Genomic DNA, 26,023 nt, shown 5'->3' with positions numbered 1-26,023 from the left:
TTTCTATAAACTTCTGGAACATATTGTCACGGTCTGAAAATTTCATTACTTTTTTTTCTTAAATTTTATTTTACTTTTGTTTCTCGTCAGGTTTACGTGTTGGTGTACGTGCACGTTTCCAAGCTCGGCCGGTTGATTTCGACACGCGGGTATTGGAATATAGGTTGCTGCGACATTAGTTTACAGGCACCGCGGGCTTTTGCGAGGCTGCGTGGTTAGCTAATTCTCGCGGGTTGCTGGCCAGGGCCCGCTGAGAGGTTGCAACACGCCGTTCCAGAAAAACCCGCTGCGCTACGCTTGTCTCTTGTTTGTCGTTCTGTGTGTTCTGCAACACGAGGCCTTTGTGTACGCGTTTCGAGGACTCTGTCCTGATTAGTGTTGCCATCTGGCGTTCGACTTTGGAAACGTAGACAGAAATAATCGGACAGCGCAGGAGGGGGAGGGAGAGCTCGCTCGCGCCTGCGCGGAGGGAACTGTCGTCTTCGTTTGTTTTTTTTTGTTCTCCTTGCGGGAGAGAGGAACAGCCCACTTCACTTGTTTTTCATTTTTCCTTGTGGGAGAGGGGGGACAGCGAGTTCCCCCTGGCTAAGTTTCCCCGGCGTTCGTGTTTTTTTTTTTCCGGAGTGGCCCAGTTTTGTAGTTAAAACCTCCTTCCAGGGAGGGGCCGAGGCTTTTTGCCTGGGGACCTCTCTGGAAGCCGGGTCCACGTCGGTTTGAAACAACTTTGCTTCGCCTCAAGTCAGAGGGTAAGTGGTTGGCCATGGCTCGTTCGCCACGACCATTTCTTGGACGATCTTCGTCTTAATCTTTTAAGTAATAATGTAGTATTATTCCATTCCTATTATTTATTATTTGGTTTTTGGGATAAAGCGACGGCTGGTTATAAGCATGTAGGTAGTGGTAACTGGGAAGTATACTATTCTTCCGCGGAGCTGCGACGACGAGAGAACCGCCATGTTGTAGTGATAATTGTTTGCCGGCGGACATCACTTTAATATGTATTTAAGGTATTTATTTATTCGTGAATCTACGTGATAAATTATTATTTATGAATTCTTCTGTTAACCTTTTTTTTGTTTTATTTCTCTGAGTTTGTTTATTGTGCTTCTCATATTTGGATTAGTAAATAAAACCTGTGCTTGAATGAACTAATCACGTTTCTTTTCAGTACATAAATAATACCCTACTCTTCCTGTATAGGGAGAAGACTTGATCTCGAGTACCCTGCCTACCTATGAGCTACAGTACTACCTCCCCCCCAGTGTTATAGGTCATTTATTGTTTTGTGTATAGGTGTATGCAGGACGTCTGACGGAGTCACGTCACAATATTAATAACTTAATGTAGCCTACATAACTTCCTGTATGTTCGCCAAAATAATTTAAAAAAAATTAAAATCTAACATTTTCTTTTATTTCATGCAGTGAATGTATTTTGAATGTTTTTAACTTAATGCATCTAGCATTGAATATCTTAATGAATTTCATATTATGCCTACTAAGGTAATCATGCAATTATTTTTGATATTTAAGCACTATTTTTCATCCCTTGTACTAATACGTTATTGAATAAATTTTTTTGGAGAAAGGTTTAAGGATATTAAGATGGTTGTTAATAAATTCTAACAAATTTGATACTGAAAAAGTTTTTTTTTTTTTAAATTTCAACCAGTTTTTATTGTAATAGTTCATTTCATCAAAAACTGGTTCAACCAAAGGTTTTAGATTAAGTTGAGGTATTTCACAATAAATTATAATGGACTTGAAAGTATATCTATTTAAAAAAAAAGTGATGACATTTTTGTCTTAACCATGTTATTTCCACCTCTTACAGTTTGTATTATCAAAAATTATTTCCGACGAAAGTTTTAGGTAAAAATTATAAGATTTACTAACAATATGAATGGATTTGATACTATAAATACTAAGGGTGTCTTGAATTTTTTTTTTCCATTCTACCCCTTATTTTTTCAACCCTTTGCAGCAATGGCTCGGCTAATCAAAACTTGTTTCAGACAAAAGTTTAAGATATTAAAAGATTAATAAATAATTTGTACAAAAACGATTGTGCCTGCGAACGCAGTTAATGATTTTTTTGTCCACCAACCCTTGTTATTTCAACCCCTTGCAGTTATGGTTGGTCGTATCAAAAAAGGTTTCTGACAAAAGATTTTGGCATTACTCCTACGAGTTATAATACATTCAAACGGATGTAATATTTTCCATATTATGGGAGTTACAATGGTTTTTCTGTTTTTCAAACAACCTTCCTCGTTACTAACCCTTTGGTCGAATATTGCTCATTAACGAACTCGACTGAGATTTTCTACTAATAGATTTTATATATCAGTTTGGAAATGATTTGAGAAAATTTGCGATAGTTGTGTCTACAAAATTGTGATATATATAGATAAATAAATAACTTTTGAGTTGACTATTGTTCTGGGGTCTATGGACCATGAAACAAAATACTATATAAAATTTTTTTGAAAGTCACACCATGGTAACGGCTACAAAAGGTTGAATTTCTTTGAAATCTACCTAAATGATGGCGTTAAAGTACACAGGTAGAAGACCCCAAGGAAGGCCAAGGAGAAGGTGGGAAGAAGAGACGGTTAAAGGAGAGCAGGAGAGAGGAGAAGACTGGAATAACGTTAAAAATGAGGAATGGTGGAAGGACAGAGGAAGAAGGAGACATTTTATTTGGCTGAACCGGCCACAGGCTGGAAACAGTTGATGATGATGATGATGTATGTAGTCCTAAATGACATGCACGCCTACAAACAAACATGAACCCTATTGTTGAATGTGAGATTCGCAAGGGCAGGGCTTAACAATTTACATAAGAAATTTACAACATGTTGAACCCAAATTACCTACCAAATAAATGCAAAGTACAAGCACAACAGGAGTTATACAACATAAACACCCAGGGAGAAAATACAGTAAAAAAAAAAGCACTAGGCCACTAGATGTATTAAATGCAACACACGGAGTGATGTAGTGTGACCCAATCAAAATCAAGTTGCAAGAAAAAAGGTATGTACCCTAGCCGATGCAAGTGAATTAGCACCGTTTCCGTATTTTGTTTTTTAAACTGTCTTTGTTGGAGAGTGGAAATGGCTAAAAAATGGGTGTTATTTTCCGAAATATCATTTAAGAATAAAATCCCCAGTATAGATTCTTGAAACCACTATAAGGACTTACAATACAACTTTATCTTCATTTCCATGTTTATAATGTTATGATTATCTCTAGGTTTACCCGTACATGATGTAAACACTACACACTAGTTCAGAACCTTGCGCTTTGGGGTGACAAAACACTAGATGCACCAATGAGCGACGCACGAATCACTCCGCAATAGACTGCATTACAAACACAGATACCTTGCTAGGTGAACCCCTTTAAGTGATGGTTCTTTCTTGACCTTTCAACATTTTCCCTGCAATCCCCCCTGACCCGTGCAGGTGTCCGTGTGTTCCCCGTGGACCCGAGCACAGACGCACTCTCCGACCCAGCTACTCACCCCAGCAGCGCAGCGAACGGCCAGCTGAGGAACACCGAGAGGGCAGTGGCGAATATCGCGAGTTCGTACTTCCGCTGGTACCAGGCACCCATTGAAAGCAAACACATGTACCTACAATTGAGTTACCATCAGAGCCAAGACTCAGCAGATTTACCAGTTATGAAAACTTAAAACTAATTTTTTACATCTTCAAGTTTATTACATTAAGTTATATTAGTTATAACTAAAAATATAACTGCATTTTGGATAACAAAATAAATTATAGAATCCCCTGTGTTATTTCCACACTTTGGTCACTATAAAATACTAAGTAATTTTTGTACTTCAAATATCAGTTAAGAAATTCTGAATACAGACTATCAAAAAATTCACAATGGTAGGTAAAGTGTGAATACCATTTACAGTTTGTATATATACATTAAAAAATAAATAATTTCACATATTTTTACAGTTTTTTTTTTAATAAAAAGCGACAAGTCATAATAGTGCCTGCCTAAGATGAAAATTGTTACTTGCACGTATAAAAGTAGTTAAGTGTATAATTCTGCCTATGACTGCTAATTGACTCAAATGTATTAATGGTTGTTTTCAAATAAAAGAGTCGAAATTAATTTTAAAATTGATTCATAGCAAGTAGTTCCAACAGTGATGTCACAATTCAAAACAGTGGAAATTTCTAGAATCTAAGATGGCGGCTAGGGTCAAGGTCATACAATATGGCCACCGTGACATCACAATCCAAGATAGAAGTCGGTTCGTCGGCTCCTCAGCCGTAAGCCTGGCCCTAGATCAGCCAAAACATACTCCTACAATGATTGAATGAATAAATAATGAATGAAGTAATAAATAATGACTGAATGAATGAATAAATAAACAAACCAATACTGGTAAAGAGGTAAAACACTGCTAACTTAACTTACACATAACACAAAGGGATTGCAAAAAAACTTATGTATGTATTCTATTTTAATGACATATTGACATGCTATTTCTTTTTAAATATTGTAATGAAAACACTAAAACTATGTGAAAAAATACACATGTGAAAGCTAGTTAAATATAAATCTACATTTTAGACATCAAATAACTTTTTGTAAATTAATTAATAGATGTATTTGTCATAAATTAACTTGAATATATTTATTCATCATTATATTATTAAAGTAGTGTATGTATGTAGGTATGTATGTATATATGAGTGATTGAATATACAGTAGAACCCCGATTATCCGCAACTCGATCATCCGATTCGCGGATTAACCGCGATTTATGTCCATCGAGTCCAATTTTTTAGTTACATATAACCAATGATTCAAAATGTATGTAAATGTTAAAATACTTTGCAAAAAGTATGTTGGTCAAAGTACTTGACTCAGTTATGTTTATATACACAGAAAGTTTTAAAAAAAATACTAGTACATACATACGTATGTACATAATATTTTTGTGTTCCATGTTACGTGAATAGATTATACACTGGTGCGCGATTCCACGTCCGCATGACCGGACTGTACACTCCCGCGCACAGCACGGCGCCGTGCCACAGAGATTACCCGGCGCATGGAGACAGTCCATTCCATTAGTGTACGTTGTTGAAGTGTGAAGGTGGTGATAATTTTATGTATTGTAACAGTGATCTGCATTCCGACGGATTATACCGTTGTGTTGTGCGGAAGTGTTGAGCGCAACATTTCATAATGTCATCAAATGAACAGAAAAGAAAGCGAGTGGTACTGTCCATCGACAGCAAAACAAAAATTATAGAAAGATTTCAGAGTGGAGAAACGATTGCAAACTTGCGACTGAGTTTAATGTCGGTAACACAACAGTGCGCGACATCATAAAAAATCGCGAAAAAATCCTTCAGTTTGCTTCACAGGCTGACACTTCAAGTGGATTAAATAAACGCAAGACGATGAACGAATCCACATTTAGCAGCTTGGACACTTGTTTGTTTGAATGGTTTCAACAGAAAAGGTCGGAGGGTGTAGCAATAAGTGGCGTAATTTTATCACAGCAGACGTAATTTTTTTAAAAAAACTAGGCTTGACAGAAGAACCATTTTCCTGTTATATTACTTCTCCGTTATTTTATGAGCACTGACTGTACGGAAGTGTGTGTGTTGCAACTAGTGCTTGGCACGCAAGATAAATTCAGCCTATCACTTGCTGACGCGGCGCAGTGATACGACGGTGTTTGTTTATTTCAAAACTCAGCTAAGAGTGAACGGAGAATAGATATAACGACCCCTCACGGTTCCCGAGATTAGGGTCGTTATAGAGAGGTGGTCGTTATAAGATTTCCGACCCATCTGCAACACTTAAGTCATAATAGGCCGTTTTTGCACTAATTCCACGTTCAGCAAACTAAAAATAAAAAATCTAACATTTTAAATTCATATAAATAAAGGGGGATAAAAACACCGTGAATTATACGAGACAGAGACACCGTTTCAAAACCATCAAATCAAGTCTCAATGCACTGGTATGAAAAATCTTATCTCGAAAAGAATTTTGAAGGCAGTCGTTCTGTAAAACAATAACCAGCCCGATGGTGTTACTGACAACAGAGCAATGAGCTAAGTGTGACAGCGTCGCTTACGCGCGATGAAAAGAATGCGTGACCTTGGCAGCTATCAGCTGTCTTGGGCCCTCGGACTGGCGGGCGGCTAGTCACACACCTCGGTGCAACAACGACTCGCGTGCCCACGTCTCCGCACACGAAAGACTTAAAAACCACTGCTGCCCAGCACTAAGCAGTCCGCTTCTATGTCAACAACGCACATGCACACAAAGCATGTGTATATATGTAATCTCCGAATGTCCACAGATGGCTGTCTGTGGGCTAATGACCTTTGAGGCAAGCATGACTCGGTTAACCGCAATTTTCGATTATCCGACTCACTCGTCCCCTTCATTAACACGGATAATCGGGGTTCTACTGTATATATATATATATATATATATATATATATATATATATATACACACATACACACACACATACATATGTATAATAATGCTTCTATATCTCCTAGCAAATTTTTTTTAAAGAATTTGTGTTTATTTTAACATTTTTACATAACCATAAACCACAAATACAGTGAAATTTTAATGTATTTATTTGACATTATGGTTTAAAATTTAATTTAAATGCATTCCTGAACAGAAATATTATTGTATTGAAGGAACTTTTTGCACAGTTTACAGCATTGCATTATGTTTGAGAGTATCCGTCATAACAGCGCCAAAATTAGTGTGCATTGTCACACTTGCCAGAAAATGTGTAGTTAGAAGACAAAGATTTGTTTTTATTACATAGTGAATTTTATTAAACACACAACACTGGCGACTGGCATAAGACTTACATAGAAAAAGTCGACGGAAGGAACGCAGTACTGGAAATGAACATGCCGGCACTGAACACCATGAATGCCAGCATCAGCCGGCCGATGTGGACGCCAAACTCCCGGCAGACGCTTCTGAAACAACAATGATTGATCACACCTCATTAATGAGCGCCCAAGTATGGGGAGGGCACAGCTTATCCACTGGTACCACAGCCAGAAATGCTGCTGCAGTATTTGTGATAATGATGGTGTCAGCTTTACAAGGGTCAAAAAATGCAGATCAGGGTTAAATCATTCAAAGGAAAGTTTGGAGTAGCTTATTAAGAGGTATTATAGAATTTTGCAATTTTTTCAATATAATTTCAATTTTGAGTTTTTTGTTTTTATAAGTTTTGGGTTGGTTCGGATTCTGGAATCTGCCAGTTTCATCAGTTCCAATGGAATCAAAATAATCTGAGACCAATGGTTTTGGAAACAAAGCTGGTCAATATTTCCCATTAGCCAATCTTGAAATTTGTATTTTATTTTTAATAGGGGTATAAACCTCAATTTTTCATCACTCTAAATAAGGATTTTTGTCTGACTAATTGGGTTTTTTCCGCTTTAATCGGCCGAAACCGATTTTAATTGGCAGATACCACACTAATCGGCCAAAACAGCACTATTCAGTAAAACAACAGTAATCTGCCAATACTGCTTTTATCTTCCAATACAAAATAATCACAGATAAAGATTTAATTTGTAGATAAAACACTTATCAGCCGAAACAGCAGTACTCTGCTGATACTGATTTTATAAGCCGTTATCACACTAATCAGCTGATACCGCACCAATAGGCAGATATCACACCAATCTAATGTTACCACTCTAATGGCTAATACTGCAATAATCTGCAGATAACCTACTAAATGGCTGATTCCCCATTAATCAGCTGTTACCTCACTATTCTGTTGATGTTTTAAAAAGTATTAACTTTTTTTTTAAATCCAATGATTAAATACAGTTTTGTAATATTAATAAAATACAGAAAATATATGTATGTGAAATTATAGTGCCCTGCTTTGGCAAATGTTTATAATTTCAATAGTTGTAGGAAAACAATAAATATCATTGTTTTAATTCTAATAACATTTGTAAATAAAAAAAATGTGTTTTTGTATACATGAATACAAAACAGGAATAGTTTGGCAAGCATTTAATTATTATTGTAAAAAGTACAGAATCATATGAAATTGGAATCAAAATCAAAGAATAAAATCCCAAATATGAGAATCAAAAATGGAATCAGAATCGGCAGATTTTTAGAATGACATGGCATAAATCTTATCTTCTGAAGCTTGTATATTTTTTAACAATATGATATTTACTAACATGGTCCAGTCTATAACCACCAGAGAGAAATCACTAATAGTTTCAAGTGGGTGATTACAATGTGAATGAGAAAGTACGTGATTGAGCAAGTTTACAAGTGCACTAGTATGCAAGTGTCAAAGTAAACAAGTGCACATACTTTTCATCACCTATTATTAACATAACTGGGTAAATGAGAGTGGACAAATTTGAGCAACAGAGGGTGAAAGTGAGTGAGAATGTATGAGAGTGAGTGAGAGTATGCAAGATAGGGTGATAGTAAGTGACAATGAGCAAGAGTAGGCAAGAGTGAACCAGAGTGTGCTAGAGGGGCAAGAGTGAGTAAGATTGAGAGACTGAGCAAGATTAGGCAAGTGGTAAGAGTAAGCAAGAATGAGCAAGTAAGCAAGGTGGACAAGAGTGAGCAACAGTAGCAAGCAAATCTCAGCTCTGTCCTGATTGTTGCACTTGTCATTACCTACAACTTTTATTACCTGCAATTTCCAATACCTAAGCTTTTCATTACTCTTTTAAGCAGAAACACCTGCACAGATATTATTAAAGGACCAATGTTTTACTAAGTTTTTACCGCTTCCAGTATTATATATTTCTACTGAACATTATGTCAGTCAGACTAAAACAATTCTACGTAACCTATGCTCTATGATGTAAGATGATCCATTTGAACTGTAATAATAAGACTCTTCTAAGGACTTATGAACTTGACAACAAATTATTTATTTACTGTTTTCTTACAAACAAAAGCCATCTCAGTGTGATTTTATTTAATTTTAAAGATGTTTAAGCATTTCCATGCTATTGTTGACGTCTGTGTTATGTATCTGCTGCGTCTGGCGATGAGTTGTTGACACCGCAAAACACCAATATACATCCAGTATTTTAAATTTAAGGAAGTTCCAAACTTTATGGATTAACAATCCTGCTTCTTCTGATGGCATCTCTAACTTGGAGGTGTATCAAAGAAGCTCTACGACAAATCTTAAAAGTGTTAAGTTAGCTATACAGCTTAGCATCCAGTGATTTCCCGATGCTAAACACTTGAAATAAAGTACATATGTTGAGGATAAATAATTCCCGCGAATGTTCCACACAATCAGCCACCCTTGTCCTTGCTTCCCACTAGGCCGTTTCTCCACGAATGAGTGCGTCTCCGACCAAATGCCGAGTGGGCAGAAGTGAATAGCAGACAAACAAAAGTTAAGGCTACGATATCAGCAGTGACAAGTTAAATGAAATTACAAGGCAACATTTTGTTTAAATTCATGAAATTTATTTTACCAAGTGCAAGCACCCACACTGGCGTGCGACATGCCGCGCACGTCTGTAATCTCGAAGCCGTCAGCCCCTTCCTTCGTAAACACGTGTGCGAGCCGCCTGGCCCGCCTGGCCACCGCCGCATCGCCCGTTGCCGCGCCGCGTCCTTGGTTGCCATGCCAACCAGCTGGGTGCGCGTGCACTCTCCCCTCACCCGCCATCATTCCTCCCCTAACCGACGTTACCGACTCTCGCGGGCCCGCTGTGTACGCGCGCATATCCCCCCCCCCTCCACATTACAAGCGCCAACCCAACGACCAAACCCCACCAAACAGGCCAGCACGGCACGTCACGTCCACAGGCTGGAGTTCTTGGAAGCAGCCAGCGATGCCCGGAATTCCTCTCCTTCCCGCGTCATCCCTTCAGCAATCAGGAGGGGTATATAAGGCGGCACTTGGCCAAGAAATACACTTAGTTTTAATTTAGGTTAGCAAAAAAAAAAAAAAAATAGAAACAGGCAGTAGGTGCCACAGGGGCACCTCAGCCGGCTCACCGCGCCCTCAGCGCCGAGCCCATCATTGCTGCTCACCGCGCCCTCAGCGCCGAGCCCATCATTGCTGCTCACCGCGCCCTCAGCGCCGAGCCCATCATTGCTGCTCACCGCGCCCTCAGCGCCGAGCCCATCATTGCTGCTCACCGCGCCCTCAGCGCCGAGCCCATCATTGCTGCTCACCGCGCCCTCAGCGCCGAGCCCATCATTGCTGCACACCGCGCCCTCAGCGCCGAGCCCATCATTGCTGCTCACCGCGCCCTCAGCGCCGAGCCCATCATTGCTGCTCACCGCGCCCTCAGCGCCGAGCCCATCATTGCTGCTCACCGCGCCCTCAGCGCCGAGCCCATCATTGCTGCTCACCGCGCCCTCAGCGCCGAGCCCATCATTGCTGCTCACCGCGCCCTCAGCGCCGAGCCCATCATTGCTGCTCACCGCGCCCTCAGCGCAGAGCCCATCATTGATGCTCACCGCGCCCTCAGCGCAGAGCCCATCATTGCTGCTCACCGCGCCCTCAGCGCCGAGCCCATCATTGCTGCTCACCGCGCCCTCAGCGCCGAGCCCATCATTGCTGCTCACCGCGCCCTCAGCGCCGAGCCCATCATTGCTGCTCACCGCGCCCTCAGCGCCGAGCCCATCATTGCTGCTCACCGCGCCCTCAGCGCCGAGCCCATCATTGCTGCTCACCGCGCCCTCAGCGCCGAGCCCATCATTGCTGCTCACCGCGCCCTCAGCGCCGAGCCCATCATTGCTGCACACCGCGCCCTCAGCGCCGAGCCCATCATTGCTGCTCACCGCGCCCTCAGCGCCGAGCCCATCATTGCTGCTCACCGCGCCCTCAGCGCCGAGCCCATCTGCTGCTCACCGCGCCCTCAGCGCCGAGCCCATCATTGCTGCTCACCGCGCCCTCAGCGCCGAGCCCATCATTGCTGCTCACCGCGCCCTCAGCGCCGAGCCCATCATTGCTGCTCACCGCGCCCTCAGCGCCGAGCCCATCATTGCTGCTCACCGCGCCCTCAGCGCCGAGCCCATCATTGCTGCTCACCGCGCCCTCAGCGCCGAGCCCATCATTGCTGCACACCGCGCCCTCAGCGCCGAGCCCATCATTGCTGCTCACCGCGCCCTCAGCGCCGAGCCCATCATTGCTGCTCACCGCGCCCTCAGCGCCGAGCCCATCATTGCTGCTCACCGCGCCCTCAGCGCCGAGCCCATCATTGCTGCTCACCGCGCCCTCAGCGCCGAGCCCATCATTGCTGCTCACCGCGCCCTCAGCGCCGAGCCCATCATTGCTGCTCACCGCGCCCTCAGCGCCGAGCCCATCATTGCTGCTCACCGCGCCCTCAGCGCCGAGCCCATCATTGCTGCTCACCGCGCCCTCAGCGCCGAGCCCATCATTGCTGCTCACCGCGCCCTCAGCGCCGAGCCCATCATTGATGCTCACCGCGCCCTCAGCGCAGAGCCCATCATTGCTGCTCACCGCGCCCTCAGCGCCGAGCCCATCATTGCTGCTCACCGCGCCCTCAGCGCCGAGCCCATCATTGCTGCTCACCGCGCCCTCAGCGCCGAGCCCATCATTGCTGCTCACCGCGCCCTCAGCGCCGAGCCCATCATTGCTGCTCACCGCGCCCTCAGCGCCGAGCCCATCATTGCTGCTCACCGCGCCCTCAGCGCCGAGCCCATCATTGCTGCTCACCGCGCCTTAGCACCGAGCCCATCATTGCTGCTCACCGCGCCCTCAGCGCCGAGCCCATCATTGCTGCTCACCGCGCCCTCAGCGCCGAGCCCATCGTTGCTGCACACCGCGCCCTCAGCGCCGAGCCCATCATTGCTGCTCACCGCGCCCTCAGCGCCGAGCCCATCATTGCTGCTCACCGCGCCCTCAGCGCCGAGCCCATCATTGATGCTCACCGCGCCCTCAGCGCCGAGCCCATCATTGCTGCTCACCGCGCCCTCAGCGCCGAGCCCATCATTGCTGCTCACCGCACCCTCAGCGCCGAGCCCATCATTGCTGCACACCGCGCCCTCAGCGCCGAGCCCATCATTGCTGCACACCGCGCCCTCAGCGCCGAGCCCATCATTGCTGCTCACCGCGCCCTCAGCGCCGAGCCCATCATTGCTGCTCACCGCGCCCTCAGCGCCGAGCCCATCATTGCTGCTCACCGCGCCCTCAGCGCCGAGCCCATCATTGCTGCTCACCGCGCCCTCAGCGCCGAGCCCATCATTGCTGCTCACCGCGCCTTAGCACCGAGCCCATCATTGATGCTCACCGCGCCCTCAGCGCAGAGCCCATCATTGCTGCTCACCGCGCCCTCAGCGCCGAGCCCATCATTGCTGCTCACCGCGCCTTAGCACCGAGCCCATCATTGATGCTCACCGCGCCCTCAGCGCAGAGCCCATCATTGCTGCTCACCGCGCCCTCAGCGCCGAGCCCATCATTGCTGCTCACCGCGCCTTAGCACCGAGCCCATCATTGATGCTCACCGCGCCCTCAGCGCCGAGCCCATCATTGCTGCTCACCGCGCCTTAGCACCGAGCCCATCATTGATGCTCACCGCGCCCTCAGCGCAGAGCCCATCATTGCTGCTCACCGCGCCCTCAGCGCCGAGCCCATCATTGCTGCTCACCGCGCCTTAGCACCGAGCCCATCATTGATGCTCACCGCGCCCTCAGCGCAGAGCCCATCATTGCTGCTCACCGCGCCCTCAGCGCCGAGCCCATCATTGCTGCTCACCGCGCCTTAGCACCGAGCCCATCATTGATGCTCACCGCGCCCTCAGCGCAGAGCCCATCATTGCTGCTCACCGCGCCCTCAGCGCCGAGCCCATCATTGCTGCTCACCGCGCCTTAGCACCGAGCCCATCATTGCTGCTCACCGCGCCCTCAGCGCCGAGCCCATCATTGCTGCTCACCGCGCCCTCAGCGCCGAGCCCATCATTGCTGCTCACCGCGCCTTAGCACCGAGCCCATCATTGCTGCTCACCGCGCCCTCAGCGCCGAGCCCATCATTGCTGCTCACCGCGCCTTAGCACCGAGCCCATCATTGCTGCTCACCGCGCCCTCAGCGCCGAGCCCATCATTGATGCTCACCGCGCCCTCAGCGCCGAGCCCATCATTGCTGCTCACCGCGCCCTCAGCGCCGAGCCCATCATTGCTGCTCACCGCGCCCTCAGCGCCGAGCCCATCATTGCTGCTCACAGCGCCTTAGCACCGAGCCCATCATTGATGCTCACCGCGCCCTCAGCGCCGAGCCCATCATTGCTGCTCACCGCGCCCTCAGCGCCGAGCCCATCATTGATGCTCACCGCGCCCTCAGCGCCGAGCCCATCATTGCTGCTCACCGCGCCTTAGCACCGAGCCCATCATTGCTGCTCTCCGCACCCTCAGCGCCGAGCCCATCATTGCTGCTCTCCGCACCCTCAGCGCCGAGCCCATCATTGATGCTCACCGCGCCCTCAGCGCAGAGCCCATCATTGCTGCTCACCGCGCCTTAGAACCGAGCCCATCATTGCTGCTCTCCGCACCCTCAGCGCCGAGCCCATCATTGCTGCTCACCGCGCCTTAGCACCGAGCCCATCATTGCTGCTCACCGCGCCCTCAGCGCCGAGCCCATCATTGCTGCTCTCCGCACCCTCAGCGCAGAGCCCATCATTGCTGCTCACCGCGCCCTCAGCGCAGAGCCCATCATTGCTGCTCACCGCGCCCTCAGCGCCGAGCCCATCATTGCTGCTCACCGCGCCCTCAGCGCAGAGCCCATCATTGCTGCTCACCGCGCCCTCAGCGCAGAGCCCATCATTGCTGCTCACCGCGCCCTCAGCGCCGAGCCCATCATTGCTGCTCTCCGCACCCTCAGCGCCGAGCCCATCATTGCTGCTCACCGCGCCCTCAGCGCAGAGCCCATCATTGCTGCTCTCCGCACCCTCAGCGCCGAGCCCATCATTGCTGCTCTCCGCACCCTCAGCGCAGAGCCCATCATTGCTGCTCACCGCGCCCTCAGCGCCGAGCCCATCATTGCTGCTCACCGCGCCCTCAGCGCCGAGCCCATCATTGCTGCTCACCGCGCCCTCAGCGCCGAGCCCATCATTGCTGCTCACCGCGCCCTCAGCGCAGAGCCCAGGGAGGAGCCCGAGTGCCGACGGTATCGGACTATAGTCAACCGCTACGGACGACCCCGTGCGCCGAGAACCCGGTCACGAGACCAGTACCGCGCCATAGCGACAGATAGGATCTGCCTATCTATAGGCCGCACAGTAGGAGTATTGAACCAGTTCTGAACCAACTTGTACAAGGGAAGTCTGTCACTCCGCTTGTGACTTGAGGGAATATGCCAGTCTACTGAGACAAAGTGTACCGTTTCAGGAAGAGGGAAGACACGGGACACTTTGGCCACCGAGCCAACGCAGCCTGCGGCAGCTCCCAGGGGGACCGGCGCACAGCAGTCGCCAGAGCTCCCACAGCCGCCGAGTCACCAGGGTAAGTCACAACCGACCGATGCCCTTCTCTCACCGAGGAGCGGTCAACCACCGACCCCAGGCACAGACCAGCACATGTGCCACACCTTCCACCTACCATCTGCCAATCCCCGTGGGTCTACAATAAGCCCGAGACCGCCTTCACTAAGGAGGATAACCGTCAGCCAGGCAACCCCTCTCCAATCACCAGGCAGGAAACACGAATTGTAAGCAATGGCGTCTCCACTATTCGGAGCTGCCACGCTGTGTGACAACACGAATATATGAACATGGCAATGTGCATGGTGCATGGATAGTCAAAAAAGAAGTCACAGGTAAAAATAAAAAATAAAATTTAAAAAATCATATTAGCAAAATGATATAAGTGCAAAATGATCATACGCTTGATCCATATCAAAAAGAAAGGGCGCACCAACATAGAAATAAATTACTATAAACATATTAGTATGCAAAATTTAGGGTTGCAATTAATTTAGTTTGAAATAAGGGTCTTGGGGGGCAGGTTAACAAAAAGTAAATGACTACATTCAGTAAACTTAAGTGATATTTACTTCTTATTAAGCTGGCCAGCAAAAGGAAATTTAAAAACAGTTTTTCGTAATAAGTCGAGTCATCCGTACACCATCCTGCATTACGCTATTAAGTTCTACGATTCAAGTAGAAAATGTTCAGATGCAGTGATGTCACTCCGGATGCACTTAACAAGTCGAATGGGCGAACACACAGGCAAGCTGCGGCAGGAAGGGCGTAGCACTTTTTACCAGATGATCCACTTAATTGTAGTCCAGTTGTCAGCATGGCATAGAGTGTACTTACGAACCGTAGCATGGCCCGTCTTCTTACAAGCTCACACTTTACGATCCTCGGTTTGCATGGCATGCCTACGAGTTGAGCCAAGGCCCTCCCTCAACTGCATCACCAGTAAGTAGACAGGAGAATAAAACACACGCCACTCAGTGAGAAGCCGACACGCTAGCAGTAAAAACTCTAGTGCACTGGTAAATTCACAAACCACTGCTCTACTCTAAAGTCTTTATAGACATATTGTGTGGACAAGCCTCGCAAACTCCGCGGGCAGAGCGCAATGTGTACAGTCCGACATGTGCGACTCAACTCCTAGTTCCAGTCTCTCCGGCTTGCCACCCCTGCCACCACTGACGCTAGTGTCGCACATCACACGAAGAACACTCTTATCAAGACTCACTCGTGAAATAATTAATCAAACAGTAATCTGCGCCCCACACAGATACTTAAGAAACTAAGAAGATAATAAAAATATTACAAAAGACCGGTATATAAAGTACACACTTACACATTAGTTAAAATTGCAAAATATAAATCTTTTAGCACCTACCAGAGCTGTAGCCAACCCTAGGTAAAAAAAAAGGCGCAAGAAAAGTGGTTAAGTAAAATACTAACGGTAAAATAAATTAAATTAAAATTGCCAACTAAAATATTATTTTTATTTTATAAAAAATAAGGGAAACTAAAATACATTAAAATTAACACAACAGCCATAAACAACAGAGAAAAATAAGCCAGTGGCATGATGATGCCACAATGTGTATGTAGGTAGATAGGGTAATACTACAAAGTAGTGTCTAGGAATTAATATTCATATGTGAAATGTACGAAGCAAGTCACAACAACCATTACCAATCAGGGACAAACTGTTTCAACTCGTAAGGCATTGTTTAAATTGTGCTGTTACCAAAGTAATGACAACCAGTGATTGGAAAACTGTCACAAACTTATAATTATTTGTGGATGATGAGAATTACATAAATAATATAATTTGTTATAAAATCAGCACTTGACTTAAACGGATTTTCAAATCAGTGGTCTTTCTGTGAATATCTTTTAAGTGGTGTGCTAAAAATAATTTTGACTAAGTTAACATTTTCAAAAAAAATTTTGTTTGCTACATGTGCCCAACAAGTCTCTAGTTAATTATCAAGAACTTGTGTAGCGATATCCTTGACTCAGTTTGTGTTGTTAAATGCACTATTATGAATTAATGTATCTGCCATTACAAAGAGACTATAGTAATAGTATGTAGTAACAGTAATAAATCTGAATCACAGATTGTGTTCACTGAGACGCACACAAAGAGTGTAGAGTACTGTATTGCAACAAATCCATGGCCTATAAATCTCGTCATCTAAAACATTTCAAATTGATTATTATTTTTACGTATAATTCTCTACATGTGATAAATATAAGTATATATGTGTAGAGTAACGATATTTGCAGGACACACTGAATTTCTAACTACCAATATAATTCCGGAAAACACATAAGATATTGCAGAATATGCGAAGCACAGTACATGTGTACAGTGTACAAAGTGATGTAAAAATACAGTCTAGGTACCTATAGTACGGACGTGTTAAAATGCCACGCTTTGATGACATCAATTGCACTTTTTAAAGAAAGAGGGTAAATAGAGCTGGTTGAAGGCAAGGCGACTGACTTGTAGAAGTAGACCTCGCAGCAGGCACACAGCAGCCCCAGCAGGCAGCGGCAGAAGTAGAAGAGCAGCAGGCGGTTGGGCTGCAGCAGGCGGTGGTACAGCCACGCGGGCACCACGTGCAGCAGCAGGTAGGTGTAGGAGCGCAGCGCGTGCGCGGGACTGTACTCCCACGTCTGGAGGCCTTGCCCGAACAGCATGTAGTGGCTCTGCAACCAGGCACTCTCCCTCCAGCAAGGGCACTTCCAACAAGCTTGGGAAAAAAAATACTTTAACAAATCTTTCAAGACTTGAAAATTCATCATCAAAACTATTATTTTAGCTTATTTTTGAGAATTCTAAAGTTACTCAGTAGTATATCACTAAAAAAAAAGTACAATAACACATGTTTACAAATAAAATATAATTGACAATACAGGTTAGATTAAGACTGGGGTAGATTATATTTTTGTTACACCTTCAGCTTTTCGTTTCAGTTGTAGGCATTACGAGTGAAGAGGACTGCCACCGCCCGTGAGCAGCTCACGGTCGCAATGTGAGTCGTGTGCGCCGTAGGAAAGTGAGAGCTTGCATTCATCACACGTGACATCATTCAACTGTTTGCTAAGCTACCGATTGTCCTCCAAATATTACAATCAAGTCTTTTTGGTAAAGTAATATAGTTGTACAGTGTTGTATTTTTTCATTCCAACAAACCTTAGGTTGTCATGCTCACTTCAGTGAGAGAACGGATGGTTTAATCTAAACCCCTAAACCATAGGCATGAAGGCACTTGTATCTTTTATAAGGTCTTGTTTTAGGATCAACAGCAAACACCTTCTTCCCTAACTTTCTGCCATCTCGTTTGTGCTAGAACTTAAGTTCATGAAACTGACAAATATATCAGGAAAACATAAACCTTATCTACAGCAACTGTTAAGTATAACTTACAAATTAAAAATTTAACAAGAACATGTTCTTTTGTTTGACATTTCACTGTAACATGAATGATAGACCCTATAAGTATATGTGGCTGCATGGTCTGATAACTAGATTGAATCCTCTTTATCTGTACTGCTGGCAACTTGTAAAGAGAGGTGTATGCTGAGCATGTGACTGCATTCAAAATGAACAAATGGTGTTTGAGAGAATTTGCCAGTACACACTAAGACATTGCAATGCTTGCATATTTGTGCGTGACACAAACATCTCTGCAAATTATAGCTTTCCATGTAACCTAAAATGGTGTTGATCTCGAATGTTTAGAAACGTAAAAAATATTTTCTGTTACATTATAATTTATAAAATGTTTAACATTTATTTGAACGTGAAATAAAATGTACCTTCAAAACACCTGCGTAAATTGCTGGAAAATGTAAAAATCAATAATGTTGTAGCCGCACCTACAACTGAAACAGGAAATCAACACAAACAACAAGGGGTCGTTGCAATACGACCACGGCAGTGGTGCGCTCTTGTTGCATGAAATAGTCACAAAAATGTGAAATAACAAGCAAGCCAATTTATTAGTCACAATGGATACAATGCATATAATATGCATATAATAATTTGATTCCCGTGGGAATACAAGTTAAAATAATGGTGCGATAAACGGGGCAAGCTGACGACACGTTTAACGTAGCACAATCATATGGGCCGCTAGGCAACAACAAGAAAGAAAGAGATTACATTTACAATTACATACAATTACTATTACCGTTACGATGCGGCTAGACAAGAAGTGTCCAAAGCCATCATGCCATGCCCATATATAACCGCAGAAAAACACTGTTACATAAGCTACCGGTAGTACTCGGCGTGAGCAAAAGAAACTAAGGCAAAGAATCCAATTAAGCACTGACCTGAAGGGTCCAAAAGAGATTACGAACATTACTAAACATGGCAAAAATCCAAAAGTGAAGTGTGGCCACAACGCGCCAGCAAGAATAATTACTGAAAATTACAGAAGTTAAGTTTCACAGCCGAGTACATACCAACGCGACGCCAGCCCCAAGTGACAGCCTTCGAGTCAACGACCGGAAGACTGCGGCAAATAGCCTGGGTGCCGAGGTTATATAGGCCGGGAACAATACACGGCAGAGAGCGCTGGTGGCGCGGCGGGGAAGGGAGGAAGAGGGGGGTAGGAAGGGGAAGTCGGAGAGGAAGGGGAAAGGAGAGGGGAGGGGAAAGGAGGGGAAGGAACACTAAGCAGTGCTCGCACTGCTTCAATGTAAATATCAGGTTTCTTTGTATTAATGTGGCTGGTTTCACCAAACTGACCCGCTCTTCATTTTACTTATATTGGTCTGCACTTGTGAAATTAAAAAGTACAATTTCAAAATTCAAAAATTCTGGCTTATGACTGAGAAGCAGACAATCTTAGAATTTTGATGTTTTGAATCTTTGCAACAAACATGCAACTTCACATCAGACGCGAAGCTTCACATCACATTCAAAGCTTAAAATAAAATCAGTAGCCGATTTCTTGGTGAAGTCAAAATGAACATTAAAAAGAGCGTCAGTTGATTCGCTTGGGCGAAACTTCGCCCCAGCCTACATGTCAGTCACTTACTGTTTGCGATAGGTCTGTGCTGATATGCCACATCAATGCAGTTATTGTGAAGTTACAGTGCATTTCTAGACATACCTATGTTCACAAAACAATTTGGGGCAGTGGGAATGGAAAAGCAACCAAACACGAAAAAGGCGCTGCAAGCACTCACGGGCTCCCAGTAGTTGAACGTCTCGTCGCAGTCCGTGATGTGGCTCCAAATGGCTGCACAGAAGCGGGCGGACAGAAGGGCTTTGAAGGCTGTCTCGCCGCCCGGGTACATGATGCCCATGTCGCCGGGGTTGGAAATCACTACGTGCTCTTCCAGCCTGGACACATTCAACAACAGTTCAACACCACAGTTCATGTAGCACAGAAACAGTTATATCTTCTGATAATGAAAAGTAAGATGATTCACATTTCAAGGCTGCCACTCACCAGTTGATAGATTAGAGTGATTTAGGGACCGTTGGAATGAAATTAGGAACTGCCTAAATTCATTAACATTTATCACAGACTTTTTCGCAACAAACATTTTGTCAAGAAAATGTTACAATAATTTCCTACATGTAAAAATTTAAAACTAATTTTTAAAAATGGTCAGCCTTCTTCCCAGTGAAGAAAAATATAGGTAATGCCAAAAAATGTCTTCCCAATAAATGTCATAATAATTTTTCTGATGATGTATAAGCTAGCACACCACTGAAAATGTTCTTCTAAAATAGACTTCAACTAAATAAAATTTTAAAGTTTTTTTAATGATTCTTGCAAAGGGAAAGATTGATTTTAATCATTATTTGTGCACATCCCATTGCTACTTTGCATTGTATGTTATAACGTTTCGTTATATACAAAAATAAACAGATGTTGCGTCAATTTTAGTTGTTTTATTTTTTCAAACTAGAATGCATAGACGAATCCAATCATTTTCACAGTTTTACTCACTCGTTCAACACGTACATCTGCCCGTCGAAAAATGCCCACAGTTTGCGCGATGTGAATTAACGAAAAATGACGTCCTTCAGTAAACTTTTACTGCAAGTACACAAAATTAGTGCGGCCTTAAACATGACCGCACCCAGCGAAAAAGAATTTCGCCACGAGCCAAAACGCCGACGAAGGTGATCAAAATTTCTAAATACTGCCCTAACGAAATAAAAAGAAAATTAGGTTAATTTAATACTCGGCATGGCTCTGACCACCAACGTTAAATTATCCCTTCAAATACTTTTACATAATTTGCGAGAAGCCACCGAACGCGACCTACTTGTGCGGCGTTCGACGGACGACTGGTGAAGTCTTGTCACAGTCTCCTCCACGCAGGGAGGAGAAGCCACATGACCTCACCGACCAATCACACGCACTCTTCATTCACGCTTACAGATACAAGCCAATCGGAACACAGAACACATATTAAAAACAGTTTTCTCTCCATAGAGCCAGGGACTTTACATTCTCTTTCTCTCTCCCACACCGTGAGACAGCAGTTATCACACATTTCCCACGACCAGTAGGGAATTCCCGTCTTTATCTCGGTTGGCGGGGAAGCACTGTTTCTTTCTCACTCACACTTACATGTCTCTTATGCCTCTCTTTCTACACATCATCCCAGCCCAGACACAGTCCCGTGATCTATAATTATATTGCAACATGTTAATTAACATTACAAACAGCAATTATAATACAAATTACTTTACAAAATTAAACTTATTTAGAAAAAACCTGAAAAAGTAGGCCTAAACCGAAAAATCTAGTACAACGGCTCATTTGTGAATAATTACATAAAAAATAGTAATGATTAAAAATGTCTAATAAAATACAAAATACTTTCTTAAAACACGTAGCAAGCTAAAAATATCAACCCTAAAATATATAACAAACGGTAAAATATCATTAGAAAGACTTTTTTAAGAAATATTTACATGCATAAAAAAAGTTTAAAAGAAAAATTATTTATTTAGGAGGGCAGGGTTCTTGCAACGCTACAATGTCATAGAGAAAACCCAAAGAACAGACAGAGAAAGATGAATAGGAATACACAACCACACAGAAAATAAGCTAAAATCGGCATGTCAAATGTTAAGTGTCAAGCAAAATTCTGTGGAAGGAATTAGAACATTATCACACACAAACACAATGTGCTGAAGATAAGACAGTATATACAGACAAACAACTGTGGTCAAAACAGCGACAGAGGAACCCACGATGATACTAAACAGATGACATACAGCGACATACATGCGAACCCAGCGACGGAACTAAGCCGGTATTCTGACAACACGATGACAGCACAAACACAGTTCCTCACTCGTAAAACTGTTTTTTCCCCACCAGGAATCGAACCCAGTCTGGTGTCACATACCACTACAGCCCCACAATCCTTGAAGAAGATTTAACATTCAAGGTGTGGCATTGAAGGCAACAAATACACATATTTCATTAAATATTTGATTAATGTATGACAGTACTGACAGCCTCCACTTCACCCATCCTTACCTCACCATATGCTTTATAATTACACTATTGCTTCAATTTCAATGTATTTTTAATGTCTGCAAGCAATTAACGTTACCTAAACTGTTCCAAATGCAGCAAGCTTCCAAACAAATTGTTTGCTCTTTGGTAAATACTTAATCTGCATCATCTTTTATAAATATATAATTACCAACTTAACAAAATTTGTCAATAAAAACATACACTAGCTGACTTTAGAATGTTGTGAAAGTCTTTTATCTTCACAAATTAAAAAAAAAATGCATTACAGACAAAGTTCGAAAAGTAACTTTCAGAAACTTGAATGAAAATAATAAAATCTTTAGGGACTTACTTGAAAATAGGGAATTTTAGGGACCACTGGTAGCCCTGACATACACTATATTGGTTAATATTGTATTAAGTGAATTGAGAGAGCCCTATAACACAGGAGAGTAGTTAGTTTAAAGCCCGGCACCAACTATAGTTTGATCCAGCGACAGTCCTCAATCCAGCATTCAGGTTCACACTCTGTAACCCAGCAGCGATAGTTTTGGGTGGCTTTCGCTTTTCCAACGGGTTACATATCACATTGCAGAATACTACAATCATGCACATAGCCATAGAGCAGCTAATGTTAGAAATATCATCGAACTTTATAACAATTTTTCTTCAGTAGTCCCGTTCAAACTACATCGGTGTTCAATTTCCAGCAAAATCAATCATCCCGGCTGGCCGTCCGGAACATGCCAAATTAAAGAGCTTTTACAGTAGAATGAACATTCTGGAATACACTTGACAGCCAATTCTTGACTTTAACCACACAAAATGTAATTTAAACATAGCCTGGCATTCATTTGTTCCGAATGGAAATTTTATTAGGACAATTAGGTTCACATTTGAATACTGTCTTGACTAGAGAAAACACTTGGCGAGAATTTTAAAGCAATCAAAGTAGCCATAATGCAATATATGTGCTCCTTAAGAGTGCTCCAAAAATATCAGTCAGCACTGTTCACGATTCACGGAAAACAACGTACAAAGGTAAGATCTAACCTAAAACAGGGGTGCGTACTGTGAGTGTATGATAACAAATAAAAATAAATAGAAAACAGGCCTCATGAAATATCTCCATAAATTAGTTCTGTATGTTATGTAATAAGTATAGTGAAATAACAATGGAAGTAGACTAACACATGTCAGAACTCTGTACACCAGACTAACTGAATGTGTAGTAAAGGAGGTTCACACTATATGTTGTCTACTTGCAATACACTAACAGTGCTGCACTTTATCGAAAATAAGTCTGAGAGTCTGTTTTGCTTGATCTAACGTAAAATCCACATCTACAGTACCTAATGCACACATTTTCAAACAGATCTTTAATAATCACAAATTCCAAACCTGTATGAATTCATGAAACAAGATTTGACTAGAAAAACAATGTAAACATATGTTAAAGTAAAAAAAAAAAAAAAAGTTACAAAAATAACCAGTGAATGAAATGTTTTGAAGTTCAGCACATCCTATGCTATCAAATTAAACCATGTACTTTCATCAATCCAATACGATGGTCATGTTTTAAAATGGTAAAATTAGAGTTTTGTATTGCAGTTGTGCAGTGTATTGAGTTCACAAGAATGCCAAGTTAAAATGTTGGCTACAAACCACTAATAAATTGGGTCACGCCAACAGTCGAGATTCTAGCAGGCTCCCACCTCCCTCGCCAGACTTCCCGCGTGGGGAGGGGTCGCGGCCCCACGCGCCGGCCGCCGGGCGAGGGAGGTCGTCACTGCCGCCCGCACAACGGTGAGGCTTGAAACAGCTCTTACTAGTCATAGAGGGGTAGGTTTATATTTTTAATTTGTTGCAATGTAGATAAGAAATAATGGGCAAATGCCACTGAGGGCAACACGATTAAGCAATTACATATACACTAACACACATAAAAAAGCTATGTGCTATTTGCTTGATGGAAACAGATCAATATTGTTTCATGGCAGAAAGCTCTTGGTGTTTGCCTGTGTAAAGTTTCTTCATTGCACTGTCCTCACTTGATTGTATGTAGAGTTTTTATTCTACTGTGTTCATCTGTGCTGCCTTTGTAGTGTGGTTCTCATTTGATAGCATATTAGTATAGTATCTCCACTGTTTGCCTATGCTGTCTTTGTTTACCAGAGCTCTGGAGCAATTTGCCTATTGTCGTTTCATCCAATTTCAGTTTTTTTTATATTTAAAAAAAAAAATGTTCCTTCTTCTTAGTTCCGTATATGTTTACTAAAGTCTTTCTTTACAATAGTTAACCTAGGCTTGTTGTGTGTTTTTTTATACATATTTACATATTTTATTTGTCCGGTGTATGTCTATATTTAACACAGAAAAGTGTTTTCAATGTCATTAAATATTCTTTTGCTATTTTTCTGAAGAAATTTTTGGTAAAACTCTCACGTCGCAGCTTTTCCCTAAATAAAATAATAAATTCAGGAAAATATGTTTTTCGAACACTCAAGGCATTCCTCTATTTAACCTATAAACAGTGTTTCTTATTTCTTACTGGTTTCTAAGAAAGTACCGTTTGTAAGTCACATTAGATACCCTAAGCATGATGTGCTTTAATTGAGTTAAGTGTTCAAAAAATTATTTTCCAAATTTTATTTCTTTATTTACGGAAAAGTCGTGATGTGAGAATTTAACCAAATTTTTATAATGCTGACAGTTTTTTTTTTCAAATGATTAATTAATAATTTTGTATGATACATGTATTGACAATTCTTTTTTTACAGTAGGAACTCAGTATTTTGAAAAAAAAAAATTTCCTTTCACTGCATCATAAAGTCCTAATCCAAAATCTTATATATAAAATTCTCGTGTCACAGTTTTCGTTGCCATACTCCTCCGAAACGGCTTGACCGATTTTGATGAAATTTTTTGTGCTTATCCGGTATCTATGAGAATCGGCCAACATCTATTTTTCATCCCCCTAAATGTTAGGGGTAGTCCACCCCTAATTTTTTTTTTTATTTCCAGTTTTTGGTAGGAAATCACCATGGCAACGGCTGTTGCTTTGTTGATGCTTCATTCGTCTCTATGGCAACGGCTATTTCATTGTTAGTGCAGTCCTCATCACCGTTGAAATTTTGCGGGGAATTTAAATATATAAAAATTGCTCTTTTTTTTTTTCCAAATATATATCCTACCGACTTGAAACTTGACAGTAATGTTCCTTATGTTACGCAGGATGACGTTTTCCGAAAATCAGCTCTCAAGGGTGGTTAAGTCCGTGCAACAGTGGTTACTTCGTCTCCATGGCAACGGGCATCGCTTTGATTTCTTTTTCAATTCGAGGCGCTGCAGTGGCGTACCCACAAGGAGGGGCATGTAAAATGAGCGGCGCAAGAGTGATCTGCCTGTAGACTGCCGTAGCGAAGTACGGGTACATCAGTTTTATGTTGCGTGCACGAGTCGGGAAACCATCGGTACATTATACAGCATTGTAATAAATTTTCACGGAATTTTTTATTATTTACCATTACTGTAAATGGGAGATGTGGCATAATTCTTTTTCCATTAGTATAGCCGTGCGAAGCTGGGTCGGGCAGCTAGTATACATATACTAATATGTCAAATGCAAAGGATCAATTTGCTATGCTAAAGCACAATGGCAGTGGGCATGTCACTGCACAAGCTACCTTATGTAATCTATAAACAGTAATTTCTCATACACAAGTAGGAATTTAAGAACATTTTTTTGCAGGGTAAATAGACAAATATCTTTAGTGTTCAAAACAAAATAATTTTGGTATTTCATTAATTTATTTAAGGAAAGGTCGCGGCGTTAGAATTTAACCCAAGTATAATTCGTACGTTTATATATTTTAAAAGATCTTAAGCCATTCCCAATTTTTTTTAATGGAGTATAAATTTTCAGATGCCATTTAAGGGATTATAAAGCAATATTTGTAGAATCCAAAATAATTCTAAAATATCTCTATAATTCGCATAACTAATTCTGACAGTTGCCTGTACTTGA

The 26,023-nt window shown here is 42.8% G+C and overlaps 1 protein-coding gene across 1 annotated transcript in view; it reads right to left on the bottom strand.

The window, feature by feature from the left end:
• LOC134537952 (alpha-1,2-mannosyltransferase ALG9) overlaps positions 1-26,023 on the bottom strand; it is a 231,049-nt gene that overhangs the window by 204,731 nt on the left and 295 nt on the right. The window contains exons 2-5 of the mRNA XM_063378962.1: positions 19,694-19,850; positions 16,995-17,200; positions 6,896-7,009; positions 3,529-3,639 (exon numbers count right to left, since the gene is read on the bottom strand). Of these exons, the coding sequence (XP_063235032.1) occupies positions 3,529-3,639; positions 6,896-7,009; positions 16,995-17,200; positions 19,694-19,850 (588 nt within the window). The remainder of the gene's footprint in view (positions 1-3,528; positions 3,640-6,895; positions 7,010-16,994; positions 17,201-19,693; positions 19,851-26,023) is intronic.

This window comes from Bacillus rossius, chromosome 12 (assembly GCF_032445375.1).
Source record: "Bacillus rossius redtenbacheri isolate Brsri chromosome 12, Brsri_v3, whole genome shotgun sequence".
Classification (NCBI taxonomy): Eukaryota; Metazoa; Arthropoda; class Insecta; order Phasmatodea; family Bacillidae; genus Bacillus; species Bacillus rossius.
Note: the sequence above shows the minus strand (reverse complement) of the source record. Positions and strands in the feature narration are given on the sequence as shown.